Source organism: Engraulis encrasicolus, chromosome 9 (assembly GCF_034702125.1).
Source record: "Engraulis encrasicolus isolate BLACKSEA-1 chromosome 9, IST_EnEncr_1.0, whole genome shotgun sequence".
Taxonomy (NCBI): domain Eukaryota; kingdom Metazoa; phylum Chordata; class Actinopteri; order Clupeiformes; family Engraulidae; genus Engraulis; species Engraulis encrasicolus.
This window is the reverse complement of record NC_085865.1, coordinates 13580541-13597193: the sequence shown is the minus strand read 5'-3', so window position 1 is coordinate 13597193 and position 16653 is coordinate 13580541. Positions and strand designations below refer to the sequence as shown.

Genomic DNA, 16653 nt, shown 5'->3' with positions numbered 1-16653 from the left:
AAGCTTTGGTTCAGAGAGGGTACCACATTAGCTCTTAATGATCAAAGGGCTCATCATTTTGTCCTGCGTTTTTTGCCCTTTTTTGTTTAAACTCAGTGTAACTAGGCCTATAGGCTAGAAAAATTTGAATTCAACTTATTGGACATCATCTCCATGTACCTATTTGTTTCCAGGATAACAGAAACTTGTTAACAGTGCTCATTCTCACTGAAAATCAAGACAAATGTCAAATTTCAGAGGGGGGGGGGGGGGCTGCATTTATATAGTGCGTTTTCACTCCTTCGAGCGCTCAAAGCGCTTTACGTTATGCCTCTCACTTTCACATTCACTGTCATCAGAGGCGCATCTTGCCACCAGGCAGCCGCTTGGGGCCCCCAAGCCCCTAGATAGTGGATAACAGCCCACATTTTACCACCATAGTGGCGATTTTGGTTCAAATGTTCATTATTTAGCATTTTCGCTTGGGGCCCCACCTGACCCTAGAATCGCCTCGGACTGTCATTCACACACCGGTGACAGTGGCTGCCATGCCATGCAGGATACCATCCTGCCACCAGGAGCAATTTGGGGTTAAGTAGCCTACGGCCCAGAGATGCAACCAAAGCCCTCTGGACATACCTTTTTCTGCACAAAGACATAAGGATGTGAGCACCCCCTTTCACAACTCGATGGAGTCATCCAATGACAGCAGGAAACATAATAACTAGCCTACAAATTGGCCTAGGCGCGTAGGCCTACAATGAAAAAACAAAACAAGAAACAGTCACAGTATCCTTCATCAGAGATATTATTATAATGCAATTCTTAGCCAGGGAATATTGTTTACCTTATTTTGGTTTATGTATGTATTTACTTATTTATTTATGTAGGCCCTATTCTTGTTGCTATACTTTTCCTGACAACTTGACGCAGCCATCTAGCCCTGCCTCGTGACCCCCCAGGGGTCCCCGGGCCCACTTTGAAAACCCTCTGGGCCCACTGTATTTAAACACGTGACTTGAAACGTCAGCGTGAGGTTATTTCCGGAAATGCGAGATTGAGTTTCGTAGGTGTTGGCAGTGAACTCTCTGGGTTTTAATTGTATATTTTGTAAGTTTATACGAAATGAATCGAATTTTTGGACGAGGAAAAGCTAAGGGGCCTCCCCCGAACTTATCAGACTGCATTGGAAGTGTAAGTACTTTTCTGTCAACTTTTCTTTTAGTCCAATCTTAGCAAACAAACAAAGGAACTTTGTCCATTGTTGCCGAGATGACAGCTAGCATTAGCTATATTTTTAAGTAAACTTTATCACCGTCATTGACATTGGAGACGGGCGCATGACATATGCTTGCATTTGTTAATCAGTCTGGGCCTTACTTGCAGAGAAACGAAAAATATATTGTGTGACTTGCCATGGCTGAATCGCCCCAAGTGTCAGACGCCGCCATAGTGTAGCCAAACAGCTAGTTAGCAAAATAGACGTCTACTTGCTTGTTATTTGAACAGTGCCAAGTAGTAGAGCTAGGATATTGACGTATTGTGGATTGCGTATCTTAAATTAATCTGATTTCAGTTATTTTGATGTGGTAGGAGTTAGATTAATTTAGATTACTGTGCGTCTGCAACTGACATGGAGTCATTTGGGTTGAGTTAAAGCTCTTCTCCTCCTGACACCATTAGTTAAAAAATACTAAAAATTCACAAGCACACTCCAACAAAAGCGTCATCAAGTGCTCTTCCTGATGATGGGGCGTGAACAGTCGAACTTGAAAGACAGGTTGCCACACACACACACTCAAACACACACACACACACACACACACACACACACACACACACACACACACACACACACACACACACACACACACTCCACTTGAAATCAGTGGTATCCCCCCCTACGTGTAATATGTTGATGCATTTTCTCCAACTCTATTCTTTTGCAATGTAAAGGTGGATTCCAGAGCAGAATCCATTGACAAGAAGATTGGCAGATTGGATGCAGAGCTGGCGAAATACAAGGACCAGATGAAGAAAATGAGAGATGGGCCCTCAAAGGTGATATAGAGAAAAAAAATATATCAATATATATATATATATATTTAAAAAGTAATGAACATGTCTTGTAGGCCATGTACTTATTACATGTTTACATGGAGCTTCTGAAACTATTCTTCGTATAAGAGTCAGGTTGTTATCAGTGGCTTGCACTGTTGAGGAAAGTGGTTTGGTTTGATCCCTGAACCATTTCTGAAAATGGAGTTTCCAATTTGAATGTCACCACTTTTCTCTTTTTGATAAAGCCTGAATTTCAAAACATTACCTAGAGCAAACACTGTCATATCTTGGGTACAAATGTCAAACTGAATTTAAAGATTGAATGTGCTCTCACTCTCTTTATAATTCCAGAATATGGTGAAGCAGAAAGCACTGAGGGTTCTGAAACAGAAGAGAATGTAAGTCACAGAAATGTACCTCCATTCCTGATGACCAGTTTTGACCTTGTGGTCCACGTAAATAAAGAAAATGAAAAGTCCAATTCTAACATCAGAAATAATGTGAATTGTGTGCTTGAGAATAGACTAAGGACAATATGTCAGTAAGTGCACCAAGAAAGTTTGAATCATGATGTCAATGAAAGCCACTCGAAAGTAGAGACTGGGGCACAATGGAGCACACTGCAGCTGGGTTTTTAAGCATTTATTTCATGCAAAGTTTGTCCCAATGTGATGCACCGTAGTGTAAGCTGATGGATAATGCGTTCAGTCCCAATTGGTCATTGTAAACTTATTGTAATGGTACAGGAAGTCATTGTGTTGTTGTGCAGCCGTGGCCTAGTGGTTAGAGAGTTGGTCTTTCAATCTACGGGTTGCCGGTTCGAATCCCCCCTGACCTCTCCCTACATCTCCATCCATGGCTGAAGTGCCCTTGAGCAAGGCACCTAACCCCACATTGCTCCAGGGACTGTAACCAATACCCTGAAAAATAATAACTGTAAGTCGCTTTGAACAAATGAAAGTGTCAGCTAAGTGCAATGTAATGTAATGTAATGTAATGTAATGTAATGCTGCATGTGTCGTGTCTGGTGTGTAGGTATGAGGGGCAACGGGACCAGCTGATGCAGCAGTCCTTCAACATGGAGCAGGCCAACTACACCATTCAAACTCTAAAAGACACTAAAACAACGGTATGTATGATGCATACTGCACACACACATCCCCACCTTTGAATATATTTAAATGTTTTAAATGGCTGGTGTTTGTTCAATTCCTACTGTATATCTACCGGTATATCAGAAGAGGAAAAAAAATATGCAGATTTGCCAATATGGTTTTTAAATGCAAATGGCAATTAATTTACTTTAAAGAAATCTGAACAATCCATGCACAGCTCACCTATTATATATTGTGAATTTATGTCCTACATGTTTATAGGTGGACGCAATGAAAGTTGCATCCAAAGAGATGAAGAGGGCATACAAAGATGTCAAGATCGATCAGATTGAGGTAAACTTTTTTGCATTAAGAGAATTCTTCCAAAAGCAGTTCAGCAGTCTTTTTGTTTGTTTGTTTTTTAGTAATTACTGTATAACTATAATAAAAAATTATAAAAGGTTTCATTGATGTTTGATGTTTGCATGCCTCTCCTAACTGACCAAAATCCTTTTAGGTTTATGACATTAGAGTACATTGATCATTTGACATGTTCACAGTCAAGTCAAGTCATGTCAAGTTGGTTTTATTGTCAATTTCTTTACATGCACTGGTCATACAAAGAATTTGAAATTATGTTTCTTGCTTTCCCTTGTAGACATAGACTAATCTAGGTAAGGACATAGACAGTATAGACATAGACAGTACTCATACATGGACATAAGACAGATATATTCCAAAAAGATGGTTTATTCATGGAATGCACCCCTGATTTCTAAATAAAATAATAATAATAAAACCCCAGCCAAATTCCAATAATAACATGTATGTATGTAAGATTAATAATGATATTAATATTTGCTCAGTTAAAACAACCAACAACTGTGTGTATTGATATGATCAGGGCGGTATACTCAAGGATGGATTACTGCAAGGGCCTACCAGGCCCAGGGGCCCAAGAGTCCAGAGGGCACTGAAGCCCAATCATCTAAATTTCCATCCTCATGTTGTGTAAAATCACACTTTTAACAACTCTATTTTCACATATTTTCAGGGGAAAAACACCTGAATGCCCAACAATATAGGGTCTCTAACATCTGGAGGGGGCCCTTTCTTGTTGTCTGGCCCAGGGGCCCATGGAGTCATGATCCGTCCCTGGGTATACTAACAGCATGGTTAAATGATAAAGCCGGCTTAGTTAACCTACAGGAAGTGGTAATCCTGATAATACATGTGTTTGCAGGCATTAAAATTAGGCCTTCAGGCTCTTCTACAGTATTAGATGATTTACCTCTAACTCAAGGTTAACTTAACCTGGTTTACTACTGAGCCAGCTTCTTGGTATACCCCCCTGAATGCATGTGTAACGGAGGCTAACTAGCACAGAGTTGGCGTGGAACGTTGGTAAACCTCCCTCCGATAGCCTCATACAGTCTCGTGCCGTTGGGTCGAGAGACTAGTCTCTTGGCCCAGCGGTATCGTACTGTGTCTCCCATTGCCGAACCGTTGTAGTTGACGAGGGTGCAGGTTCGATCCCCGAGGGGGGTGAACAGGTGCAAGATAACCTCAGTCACACATGTTGTTGTTGTGGTGTTCAGGACATACAGGACCAGCTGGAGGACATGATGGAGGACGCCAGTGAGGTGCAGGAGGCCCTGAGCCGCAGCTACGGCTGTCCAGACATCGACGAGGACGACTTGGAGGCCGGTTGGTATCTGCATACAGTAAACGTGGAGTTATATAGACGGGGTGTCGTGCCGAAAAGCGAGTCCCTGCCAGAACACGAGTGCCTTCATTGAAACCAATGACCAATTTTTCAGATAGTTTTAACACATTTTGCAGACAAATCCGACACAATTTAAGATGGAAAGCCTACCAATAAAGCATCTACATTCCTTCTGGAAGTATTACAAAGAGCTGGTTACAATTTCAGTATTATTTCCATTAATGTTGTGGATCGGCGGATCGGCACTAAAATGAAGGTATCGGTATCGGCAAGTATCAACAAATAGGGCACCGATACCATTTACAAGTCCTTGTATGACACTTAAAGGCCAACTTCCGATAAAACACAGTTTTACTCACTCCTTTTGAAGATCAGACGGTCACCCCAAGTTAAACTCACTTGCAAGGCTCTCATAGCGGTGCGTCACCTCGCCTGGCTGTGTTTCCCGGTGTTTCCCAATTGACATAAATAATGCAGAGAAACGAGCGAATCACGAAAGCCTTTCTGTGTTTCGTCACGTCGAAAGAAGGCGTTGCCCACAAAGGTTTATGTCGACCCATTTTTCTAAAAACATGTCGAGTAATTTTTTTCTGCTTCTTTTCAATACAAGCAACGTCTGGTGGCCCGAAATCTAGCTTAGCTTAGCTATCAGCTGGTTGCTACTCTCAGGTACACACACAGCACAAAGCCTCATCCATACAGCAAGCCCACTCTGGTTGCTCCGTGCCTGCAGCTCGCCTAGGGGTCGCTGTCGAAAGAGCACAGCCCTGAATGGAGCATGCACGCCTCCGTTGGCGCCCCTATAGTGCAGTACCACCCGGGGAAGTGGCGACTCTGTTTTCCATTACATTCTCTCCAAGAACAGGAGGACTGAGCCAATCAGAGACGCATTTCCACGAGAGCAGGAAGAGTGAGCCAATCAGAGACGCATTTACACGAGAAACACGGACCACCCTCTCGTTTCTCCACAAGCCACCTTGCTGGCTTGCAAAAACGGCTTGAAACAAAGCAACCAGAACGTTTTTTAAAACAGGACCAACGCGTAACACATTCAATAACAATGGGAAACACAGCAATATTAATGAAATGACGTTGAGAGGAGATCTTTAAACAGCCTTGAAATTATTTATTTCATAGAGGTATTTAAAAAGTATAAAAAGTTTATTTCAAATAGGGTGGTATCGGTATCGGTATGGTATCGACCGATACTGCACAGCCAGGTATCGGGTATCGGTATTGGGGCCAAAAAATGGTATCGGTGCAACACTAATTTCCATAAAATAATCAAAGAATTGTCATAACAAATGTTACGGTTTCATTCAAATAGCTCATATTAAGTGGAGGACGAGTAATGTTTCATAAGCATATTTTTAGTTCATAAATCATGTAATTCATTCTGCAAAAATTAGTATAATTTTCTCTCCAAAAATGTCATTGGTTTCAATGAGGGCACTCGTGTTCTGGCAGGGACTCGCTTTTCGGCACGACAGGGGCATTTACTAGGGGTGCACTCCATTATCTTAACTCCCATCCTTGACGCCTCACTGATGCCCTGCCTGTGTGGAGAAAACAATAACATTCCCCTGCTTTCATCTTTTTGGAGACTCTCCCCCATGAAGTAACATAGACAGGGCACTTTTACTATGTGTATTCAAATGTCTACATATACAGTAAGATGGCCAGGGTGACTGTTTGTGTAATAGAACCTACAGTAATGGGGCTACTGGGTTTTCTGCATTTGCTAAAATGTAAGTTTTGAACACTTGCTGTTTTTAGCAAATGTTATTCAATCGTTGTGGTCTTCCTGAAGTGACCATTAGTGTGTAGCTCAACATCAGTTACATCTGTAGCCATCATAGGGTCACTTAGATATAAACTACTGCTTTTGTACAGTAGTTTTGATTTTACATGGGCGACATTGAAAGTAATAAGACTTTTGCTTTCACATAACTTGTCATAATGACCACCCCATTGAATGTTTTACAAAATTATGTACAAGTTTATTTTTTATAGCTTTACATATGAAATGTCATATTGAAACCATGATGCAGCCCATGTTCTGAGTAGGTGTGTGTGTGTGTGTGTTTAATCTTATTGGTGTGTGTTGCCAGAACTGGATGCATTGGGAGATGAGCTGCTAATGGATGAGGACTCCTCCTACCTGGACGAGGCCTCCACTGCTCCCTCCATACCAGAGGGGTTGCCAGGAGACAAGTCCACCAACAGGGTACAGTACATGCTTGGTTCTTTCCAAGGAAAACAAGGGGGTTAAATCTCAGCACACTGGTCTTCTTTGCTGAAAGTTTAAAGGTGGGGTTGCAGGTTAACCATTTTAAGAAAATTTACCATTTTGACATCACGTTGGGGGTTCCGCAGGCTCATAGGAGTCTATGTAGAACCTTCGAATCCTGGGGGAGTTCCCCCAACGTGATGTCATACCTGCAACCCCACCTTTAAGTGAACGACACGTTACACTGCGCTTCATCATGTTCACTTGCGCGTTGTTCACCTAATAAAGTTTCAGCAGCAAAGTTCAGCAAGACCAGCGTGCTGTGATTTACTCCCCCTTTCCTTGCACAACTTTGACTGCACATCACCAGCGCCTCAACACTGGTTGTACAGTATATGGACTCTGTCTTGAGTACTTGTTTCTTTCCTACTTAAGGCATTTTAACCCATTGAAGCCTGACACTGTATACACTGCATTGTCCTAATGGCCTAGGTGCCTGGAGCAACATAGATGCCGCATTTGTTAGAATAGATTTAGATTTTTTTTTAAAATTACAAATGTGGGTATGTTAGAGTTGAATGTACACATTCAGCTTTAAGAGGAGGGTGTTGGTTTAAATGTAACTCATTTCATGTTTTTATGTGCTTCGGAGGCTGCGATATGTAGGTTCTTATAGGCTGAGGAAAATTTTCCCAAAAAGGGCTTGGGCATTTAGCATGCTTGTTTTGCAGGTGCCTTAGGCTGAAATAATGTAAAACTTTGCACTTTTGAGTAAAAAAACAAACATGACCTCAGATGACTGGTCAACATAATAAATGAGTATAAAAATGCACCGCAGATTAAGAGGAGTGAAACGCTTTCATGACGGAAAAAGGTGCCACACATTCCCGAGTCAGTAACACAAGGTTTACTTCAGCCGATGACTGGCTTAAAGTTAATGCCCGGGGATAATGTGATACGTCAGTCATCACCAGAAATAAACCTTGTCTTACTGACATGGTGTGTGCAGCACCATTCTCCTTCATGCCATAAAAACAATGGATTACGGTTCCCACCCTCAGCAGCCATTTGTTTTGCTGTGCCTGCTGCGAGTGAGGTTTTATTATCCAGTGCTCAGCCAGCCATCTAACCATCCAAATCACAAGTGGTCCTTCTCCTCCTGTGGAAAAGAGTTGAGTTGGTGGAGTCTGCGCTTCCGCTCCTCTCCTCTCCTCTCCTCCATCAAGGCAGCACAAGCATGATGAATGCCCATAGGAAGTGCAGTGGAACAGGACCAGCACAGTAATGGAATTGGCCCCAGTCCACCACCCATCCTTTAGCCCAGTGCAGGAAATTGGTATGAGTGAGCTGGGGAGATCCACACCCTTAAAAGATGGATGGTGCACTGCTGTTGCCTCTAGTCCCGATAAAGTGAAGTGAAAGCCCACCTGGGAAACTCCCATTGTCCTTGTGACACAGCACTCTGTTTTTCATTTTACACAACAAAATTGTATTTACTGGTATGCGTCACCCTTGCAACGCTGGCAGCCCCAAGCGTTTGGGAATCGAACCGGTAACCTTTGGGCTGCGAGTCTGAGGCCCTAACCTCTTACCCATGACTTCCTAAAGGGGAGGTAATTGGACTAGTAACTCATGCAAATGAGATTAAGTGTAGTTCCTCACTTTCAAACATAAATGGCATGCAAAAACTGTTTTCTGTGCTTGTCTGGAACAAATAATAGATTATCAGTTTTTTTTTTAATCAATGATTGCTCAGTAAGCAACAAGGCTGTCAGTCAGTATCTGCATTCAAGTGATTTTCCCTAAACGTACTGTCCTGTTTTTTTCCTGTCTTTCAGGATGGTGTTCTGGTGGATGAGTTTGGCTTGCCTCAGATCCCTGCCACATAAGGCCTATGCAACCGAGGAACGCCTATTTTATATGAGAATCATGTTTGTTTATGCGAACTCGAAAGCCTATAAAACACAGCCAATCTGCCTAAAGGACAAAAAAAAGGTTTACCAAGATGACAACAATCTCAATTTTGTCTTCTGCTTATCCAGAGGCTAACCTGTTACGGCTATCAATTTATCAGGAATGTATGTATGTATCTATTGCAATCAACACTTGCGTATTCATTTGTCTCTCTCTTGATTTTAACTTCTTACAGTGTCAGCCAGAGCTTTATTTCTGCTTTCATTGCCGTTATCCTGGTGTGTGGTTGACTGACTTTATACTGCAACGTAGTTGCCAACAAATAGCATAATAAATTATTCTATATTTCATTTTCTCTTGAACCCAAGCCTTTTTACTGACTTAATATTTCTTAATGTAAATGTAATTCAACAGCGTCTGATGTACCCAGTGTCAGAAGGACTGATCCATTGTAACTTGAAACAAACAACTGTTTGTGGGCATGTGAAACACTAATGAAGACCAACAGACACAATAACTACTTCATTGAAAACACTTTAATGTGGCTGTGAATAATAAACAGTGTGGTGCATGGTGAATATGATAATAAATACATTGTAATCATGTAGAACTGGTTTGTGAAGGCATCATAAGGCTCCTAATGGAGGCTCGTCACCAGCTCAGCCTGTAGCTGAGGGGGAAGATCTTCTTGTGGAGATAATCCACTATCTCCGCTTTGCCCCTCAGCTTCTCAAACTCATAATATGGAATCTAAAAGAAAAAGTAGAGAAGACGAAATTAAAATAAACCTCTCCAGTGCAATCATTTTGTATAAATGTATCGTTAAAGTCCAATAGTAACAGTACTGTCAAGACAAGTCTGCTGAAAATTTCAAGTGGAGATCTTGGCTTAGCAGAAAGTCTTTATCTGTGCATTTTGTCATTAAAAAAGATTGTTGATTATACACGTTCTAGCCACCTTGAAAGTAACTGGTTAAAAACTGTTTGAATCAAATGCATAGCAGGGTTTACACTTTCTGAAGCCAGAATTGTCCACCTGGGGAAAAAATGAATTTTAAAATCATTCCACTTACTTCCACTACTTCATAGCCGAGGGACCGTAGATGTCTCTGTTTGATGGCCTCCTGTCCCAAAAGCTGATGTGCGTTCACCGCAAACCGCTTTGGCCCATTGATACAAACAGCAATCCTGTACACAAGAAGCAGAGTGACTATGTGCAGTACGGAGAGACCTCACAGAACTCCAGACATCAAGTAGTCCTACTTCTGTCGTTAATATTTCACATTTTACCATTTTAAAATTACTTCTTATAACACTGTACTTCCCGTAAACCCTGCAAATGGGCCAAGGGCCCAAAAACACAGGTAATAAAATTGGACTTGAAATGAATGGCTGGAATCTCTGCAATGCACTATGTCCTTGTGTACATGCTTCCTGTTCTGAAGAAGAGAGAGGTTTTACCTCTTATGAATCTCATCAATGTGACTGGCTGGCAACACGTATCCCTCCTCATCCAGCTTAATCTCCACATCTTACAAAAGACAAGACAACCAAAGTTTTAGGTCAGTGGTTATATGATGGTGTTTTGCAAGACTGACATCATTTATTTATGTATATGTGTAATTAGAATTCAATGTGTTCATGTAAGGCATCAAATGAATTTATTCAAGAACAAAATCATGATATAGACAACATACCAACTTGATGAATCATTTTGTGTGTGGTGAATCAATTCTCCCGTCACATGGTATCAATAACGTACATTAACCTTTCCACCATATTGAATTTCATTTCACTTATTGATGCAGGTACTTGGTATTTACTCTACAAATAAGGTCTGAATTTGAGAAGTCGAATTGAGAAGTGGTGCTATGATGAATTTCTATTTACCTAGCGTGTAGCAAAACTGAGTTAGGACCTTTGAGGCAAAATATGACCTTGCCCCCAGTAGGTCCACCAAGCCTGTCTTGACGGCGTTGTAAAGGTGCATGTCAACCGTTGTCTCCAAGGAGCGTCCAGGCATCAGGAAAGACTTAAGACGGTATTTGGGCAAAAGCTGTGGGCCCTGCTCAAAGAGAAATATGCACAAGTAAACATACAACACCTAAACCTACGTACGCATACATTTTTGTTTAATTAAACCCCTAATCTAGTACCAATGTGTTCTGATGTGTTAGGTCACCTTCAATCAAGATTGAAAGGGAGATTATGGTCATTGTCAAAAAGGCAACAACATTGAGTCTAGAGCAAAACACTCAGCAGTAGTGATCATGCAAAACCAAGCATGTAGCTGTGGCTGGGCTGTTTCTAAGTACTTACATTGTAAAAGGGACACTCCAGCTTCACCGTCATGTAGAGCTGCGTGAGCTGTGCCAGGACTATTCTGTCCATCCCAGACTCCTTTTCTGGAACACAGGAATGTCACAATCACCACTTTAACCACGTCAATAGAATAGAGTAACCTATTAAAGGGCAACTCCTGCCAATTTCAATGTGCTGTTGTATTGCTCACGCTACCCTTGACTTGTCAGTACCCGGTGACGCCGCATTTTTTGGCCCAGCCCTTTACGAGATATGAGCTATTCTAATGGGGGCAACTTTTGTTTACATTTTTTAAAAAATGACCATAGGTCTACTCCAAATATTTTCCCAAAAGGTATCGCTGTTTGCTTGCTGTCTGCTGATGTTGCATAACCTTTTAGAATAGCTCATATCTCGGAAAGGGCTAAGCCAAAATATGCGGCGTCACCGGGTACTGACAAGTCAAGGGTAGCGTGAGCAATACAACAGCACATTGAAATTAGCAGGAGTTACCCTTTAATCCCGAAGAAAATTAAAGTGTCTGTCAGCTTGAGATGAATAGACTTGCTGCAATAGCTGACACGTCAGAGTATTCACTTTAATTAAAAAATGAAAGCACAATGTCAATTTCTAAAGAAAAAGATTATCTTCATACTAGAGGTACCCCTGAGCTAGACTGGTGTTTCTCAACAGGAACTTTACAGCCCGCCCACCCTTGAGAACGACACAGCTGAGAGAAAGGGTGCTTGGTTGCCATTGAGAGGCATTAGCTCATTTTATGTTTTAATACCACGGGAGGCGTTGGGAGGCTTATGACGAGGTCAAGGGGGCATTTGTTCTTAAAAGGTTGAGAACCACTGAGTTAGACTGTAAACAATCCCTTCTAAACAGTCACTTGCGGAAGTGTGTCAACTACAGTAAATGTAAGACAACGCATCATCATCATCCATTATTCACCTTGTAGCTGCTGCAGGAAGTAGGGGCTGAACACCTTGGAGACGAAGTTGAGGGGGAACCGCTGCAGCAGCGTGCAGGCGTGCAGCACCTGCAGCAGGACGCGCGGCTGGAACTGGGAGTAGCGCGTGTGGAGCAGCGTCTCCACTTTCCGGAACAGTCTGGCGGCGTTGGGCGGCACGTAGCCCAGCCTGCCGAGGGCCTCCAGCTGCCGAGCCGCCTGGCTGGTGCTGTAGTCGTCGGCGCGGTACACAAAGCTCTCCGCCACCGCGTCGAACACGGCCGGCGACCAGACGCGACGCCGGCCAAAGTACTGCATCACCCGGGTGACTGTCTCCGGGTGCGCGGTGAAGGCCCGCTTGGCGAAGTGCAGCTCCAGCGCCTGCACCAGGAAGTGGTCACTGTGGCCGAAGTGGATGAGTGCGGACAGCACGGTGGTCAGCTGGGAGTCCGTGAACACGGGCACGTGGCGCACGGCCTGCTTGCACAGCGCGATGACCAGCGGCAGCGCTTGGCTCTGGCCCGTCGCCACCAGCGCTCCGAGGATCTTGCTCACCGCCGCCGGCTCCAGGCGGGCCGCCACAGACAGCGCATGGCCGTGCATGGTGTTCAACAGGTCCTGGTAGCGCCCGCCTTCAGCCACGCCTGCCTCAAAGGCCTCATAGGCCACCGCCAGTTCGTCGAGGCTCCAGCGGGCCGGGTCGCTGTGCTGCAGCTGGGCCATGGTCTGACCCAGCATGGTGCCGTCGGGGCCCTCCAGGGCCAACAGTGCCTGGGCCAGCGTGCACAGCTCCAGCACGCCCAGGCGCTCCTCGTCCAGACGCACCTGTGCCAAAACAATTTCAGAGTTAACCCCTTAACGACACGGCCCAGTCACAAATTAGCTGTTAAGCTGAAACATTTGGTCTAATTAAAACAAAGCACTGCATGTTTCGAGTGTGCAACAATTTTTTTTCTTCATTAAGTTAACTATTGACCGCCATGTGTACCTCACATAAATAAGCTATTACCAAAAACCAATGACGAAGTTATAATGCATTACTTAAGGCCTGTGTACCGCCATAGCGGTGTAGTACTGTGGTGGTAACGTTATTTTTCTATCACAACGTTCTAGTGGTGGAACTACGTGTGTTAAGGGGCTACATGATATGTTTCACTATTCAGAATTAACATCGTACATACAGTATCAACATTGTGGCAGATATCCAAAGTTTGTGTGTTATGTGCGTCCACATTTTTGTAAATTGTTTTGTACATGTGTAGATCACTGCATATCAAATCTACCTTTGGGAACAAATAAAAGTAATCTAATCTAAATCTTCCTTTGAACTAGGCAAAACTCAATTAGCGATATCTGCAATACATATTCAGCATAGTGTCAGCAACATGATATCAGATTTGGCCTGCCATACTTTTTATTTTTATTTTACCTTTGTTTAACCAGGGGGAAAAAGCACATTGAGATATATTCCTTTTTACAAGTGAGCCCTGGCGAAGGTAGCAGCACACATTACATGACAAAAGACAGGATGCAGAAAAAAAAACCCACCCATTAAACTAAACATAAATATACAGTAGCAGTAAATGCATAAAACACGGTTAGAAGTTAAAAACAAGCGCAAACAGATGTGAGTGTGTGCGGTCACCTGGCTCTCGGACACCAGCCGCACCAGCAGCCTGCTCCAGGGGTCCAGGTAGAGGCGCGTGCAGGCCAGCAGTGCAGACACCAGCGCCCTGTCCCCCAGCCGACTACTCTCCTGACAAGGCAACACAAGGCAAGTTTATACACAGTACAGACTAGTGTTTCTCATTGAGGTGCATTAGTCGATTTTATTTTTTCGTACTAAAGGGGGTGCTGCCAGGCTTATGATGAGGTGAAGTGAAATCACCCACAACCCATTTGGTTCAGATGGGAGCTTGGAGATTTCTATTTGAACTATTCTATTTTCAATTGTAGAGAGTAGTAGAGTAGAGAGAGAGAACTCTGAAAATTTTACATTACATTACATTACATTGCATTTAGCAGACGCTTTATAACCAAAGCGACTTTCAAAAGAGGACATAATCAAGCCAGCATCACATTTGTATCAAAAAATACTTAAGTGCACTCGACCGGTGTATCACCACTGTAAGCATAAACATCTACAGAACAGAAAAACAGAAGTGTAGATACCTGCTCCAGCCTCTGACAGAGGCTCCGTAGAGCTTCGTCCTTCAGCACGGCGGGATCCTTTAGCCCCCCCGCCCCGTCCTGCTCCAGGTCAGCCAGGCGATGGAGCGCGGTGGCCGCCACGCTGTCAGAGAGGAGCGAGGAAGAGCGCAGGAAACGCAGGAGCTGCCGCGAGGAGGAGCAGGAGGACACTTTCTTCAAGGCCTCCTAGTAGTAGAGAAGAGAACAATAATCATATATGAATCCTGAGGGAAATTAAGGTGTCCAGTAGCATACATACATAAATACAGAATACACAACACATTACACACATCATTGCACAATACATTGTATCATTTATGAATCCCTAGGGAAATCAAGGTGTCCAGTAAAACACATCAGTACAGAACACACAACACATCACACACATCGTTGAACATGTATTAACCTCTAAGCCCCCCACATCTAGGTTTACATTGCCCACGGGGACCATGGTTTGAATCCGTCCGGGGTCATTTTCCACCCTTGCCCCATCTCTCTACCAATCATTTCCTGTCTACTCTCACACTGTCCTGTAATAATAAAGGCCAAAAAGCCCCCAAAAATACTTTTTAAAAAAAGAACACGCATTAACCTGCTCATCTCCCTTGGAGCCCTGAGCCAAGCCGGCCAGTAGCAGCCGCACGCCTCCATCCGGAGGGGAGTCCCGGTGCAGGTGTACTGCTCCAGACACACCCAGCAGGGGATCACGGACGGTCATCGAGCAGACCCCCCTCCTCCCTGGTGCTGCTGCTGACGCTGGGGGTGGAAGGTGCTGCAGCCATGGGGCACGTCGACAACCATGTCGTACCGAGCAGCGTCTGGAGGAGGTCCACAGACACACCACACATGCATGCTGCTGCTCCTGATGTGCAGTTGCGGTACTCAGCAGGCGCAGAGAGGAGAGCAGTGGGGATGCTTTGGGAGTCAGCAGCTGAACCCTCTGCAGCATCGTCAGAGCCATGGTGACCGGTTACCAAACTGAAAAGTGGGCATAACATGAAAAGAGAAGTTGAGACAACTGATCTGACCTGAAGCTGCAGGCTACTGCACCAAATAAACATGTACTCAAATAACCTTGCCATAAAAACAAACAAACAAAAAAAACATAATGATACACAGTGTTAGTTTTATACCAGAACAACAAGTTAAATAAAACTGACACTGTGTATCCTTATGGAAGTCTGTTAGTTATAGCGATGGTTGTGTAGGTCAGTACGAAATATAGAAGATATAATATCACATATGTTACCACATATCACATCACATATGTTCATCATGCACCTGTGAGGTTTCCATTCAGTCAGTAGAGTACAATAACAGGCAAGTACAACAACAGAGACATCTAACACTGAAAACAAACAGCAGTGGCCAGAATGACCTACCACACACCACTTATATGTCAGGGTAAATGACGATTCTCTCGTAATTAATGCCGTTTTGGAGGGCATCTGACTTCACGTTAGTTTGCCCTTGTAATCGTTAGCTAACGCTGATGGCTAACTTGCTAGTTTCTAGGGCACATTCGCCAGGTGAGAGATAACTGAAGAAGCGTAAGCCTCGGTGGGTATTCGAACAAACCTGGCACATTTATTCTAAAGTAAACCTCATTGTATCTTACCGTAAACATAGCGTAAGACACCTCTCACTGCTGGGACGACATGATTGCAGAATGGCTTGGTTATCCAACACGCGCCTCCCGGAAACAACTTCCGCACGCACTACGTCACAGGTTGGGGGCGGAGTTAAAGATGGTTTTGTAAATCTTCATCAGCTTGTGTAAGTGGGCCTTTTCTTTTTTTCGGCCATGAACGTACGCTTGTTAATGACATGCCAATGCTATTTCTTGAGACCTGTCTTCAAAGTTTAAGAGAAATTATGTTTATAAAGGCCATAAAGGCCTAGGCCTACAGTGTTTCTATGATGACAGCATTCTTGCCCTTCACAGTGCATCAGCCTACAAGAAGTAGCCCAAGTTTGATATTGTGCACACAACTGAAGTCGCAAATTATTTTTGAAGGTCATACCAATAAAATGTTTATTATTCGAGAAAAGCCTGATTACATTGGTGTTAAAAGAGAGGAAAACAGGCCTAAGAAAGGCAGCCCAACCTGAAATAAACCATAGGCTAGGTCTTAATAGCCATGGTTTTTATGATGAGCCTGGCATATTGTTTCAAATGAGGCCAGGTGAGCGCTTGGAAAGTG

The 16653-nt window shown here is 43.5% G+C and overlaps 2 protein-coding genes across 2 annotated transcripts; one reads left to right on the top strand and one right to left on the bottom strand.

Moving 5' to 3' along the window:
• The first annotated feature begins 1005 nt into the window (after positions 1-1005).
• chmp5b (charged multivesicular body protein 5b) lies at positions 1006-9354 on the top strand. The gene is made up of 8 exons (XM_063206562.1): positions 1006-1173; positions 1936-2040; positions 2392-2438; positions 3076-3169; positions 3417-3488; positions 4733-4841; positions 6972-7087; positions 8929-9354. Exons 1-8 carry the CDS (start codon positions 1105-1107, stop codon positions 8977-8979), a joined length of 663 nt encoding a protein of 220 aa, XP_063062632.1. The 5' UTR covers positions 1006-1104; the 3' UTR covers positions 8980-9354.
• A 170-nt stretch (positions 9355-9524) lies between these two features.
• Positions 9525-16162, bottom strand: fastkd3 (FAST kinase domains 3). Its single transcript, XM_063206560.1, has 10 exons — positions 16068-16162; positions 15042-15427; positions 14432-14635; positions 13905-14015; positions 12262-13084; positions 11323-11408; positions 10894-11068; positions 10465-10534; positions 10077-10191; positions 9525-9754 (listed from the first exon to the last, which is right to left on the bottom strand). Exons 2-10 carry the CDS (start codon positions 15408-15410, stop codon positions 9656-9658), a joined length of 2052 nt encoding a protein of 683 aa, XP_063062630.1. The 5' UTR covers positions 15411-15427; positions 16068-16162; the 3' UTR covers positions 9525-9655.
• Positions 16163-16653: the final 491 nt, after the last annotated feature.

What these genes read in the sequence shown, in the direction of transcription:
- chmp5b (XM_063206562.1), top strand. Translation starts at nt 1,105, where the DNA reads ATGAATCGAATTTTTGGACGAGGAAAAGCTAAGGGGCCTCCCCCGAAC. An exon ending in GTTCTGAAACAGAAGAGAAT is followed by an intron (nt 2,439 to 3,075) that starts GTAAGTCACAGA and finishes TCTGGTGTGTAG; the next exon opens with GTATGAGGGGCAACGGGACC. An exon ending in GAGACAAGTCCACCAACAGG is followed by an intron (nt 7,088 to 8,928) that starts GTACAGTACATG and finishes CCTGTCTTTCAG; the next exon opens with GATGGTGTTCTGGTGGATGA.
- fastkd3 (XM_063206560.1), bottom strand. Translation starts at nt 15,410, where the DNA reads ATGGCTCTGACGATGCTGCAGAGGGTTCAGCTGCTGACTCCCAAAGCA. An exon ending in TGGAGTGTCCCTTTTACAAT is followed by an intron (nt 11,069 to 11,322) that starts GTAAGTACTTAG and finishes CTCTTTGAGCAG; the next exon opens with GGCCCACAGCTTTTGCCCAA. An exon ending in TCAGTTTTGCTACACGCTAG is followed by an intron (nt 10,535 to 10,893) that starts GTAAATAGAAAT and finishes GTCTTTTGTAAG; the next exon opens with ATGTGGAGATTAAGCTGGAT.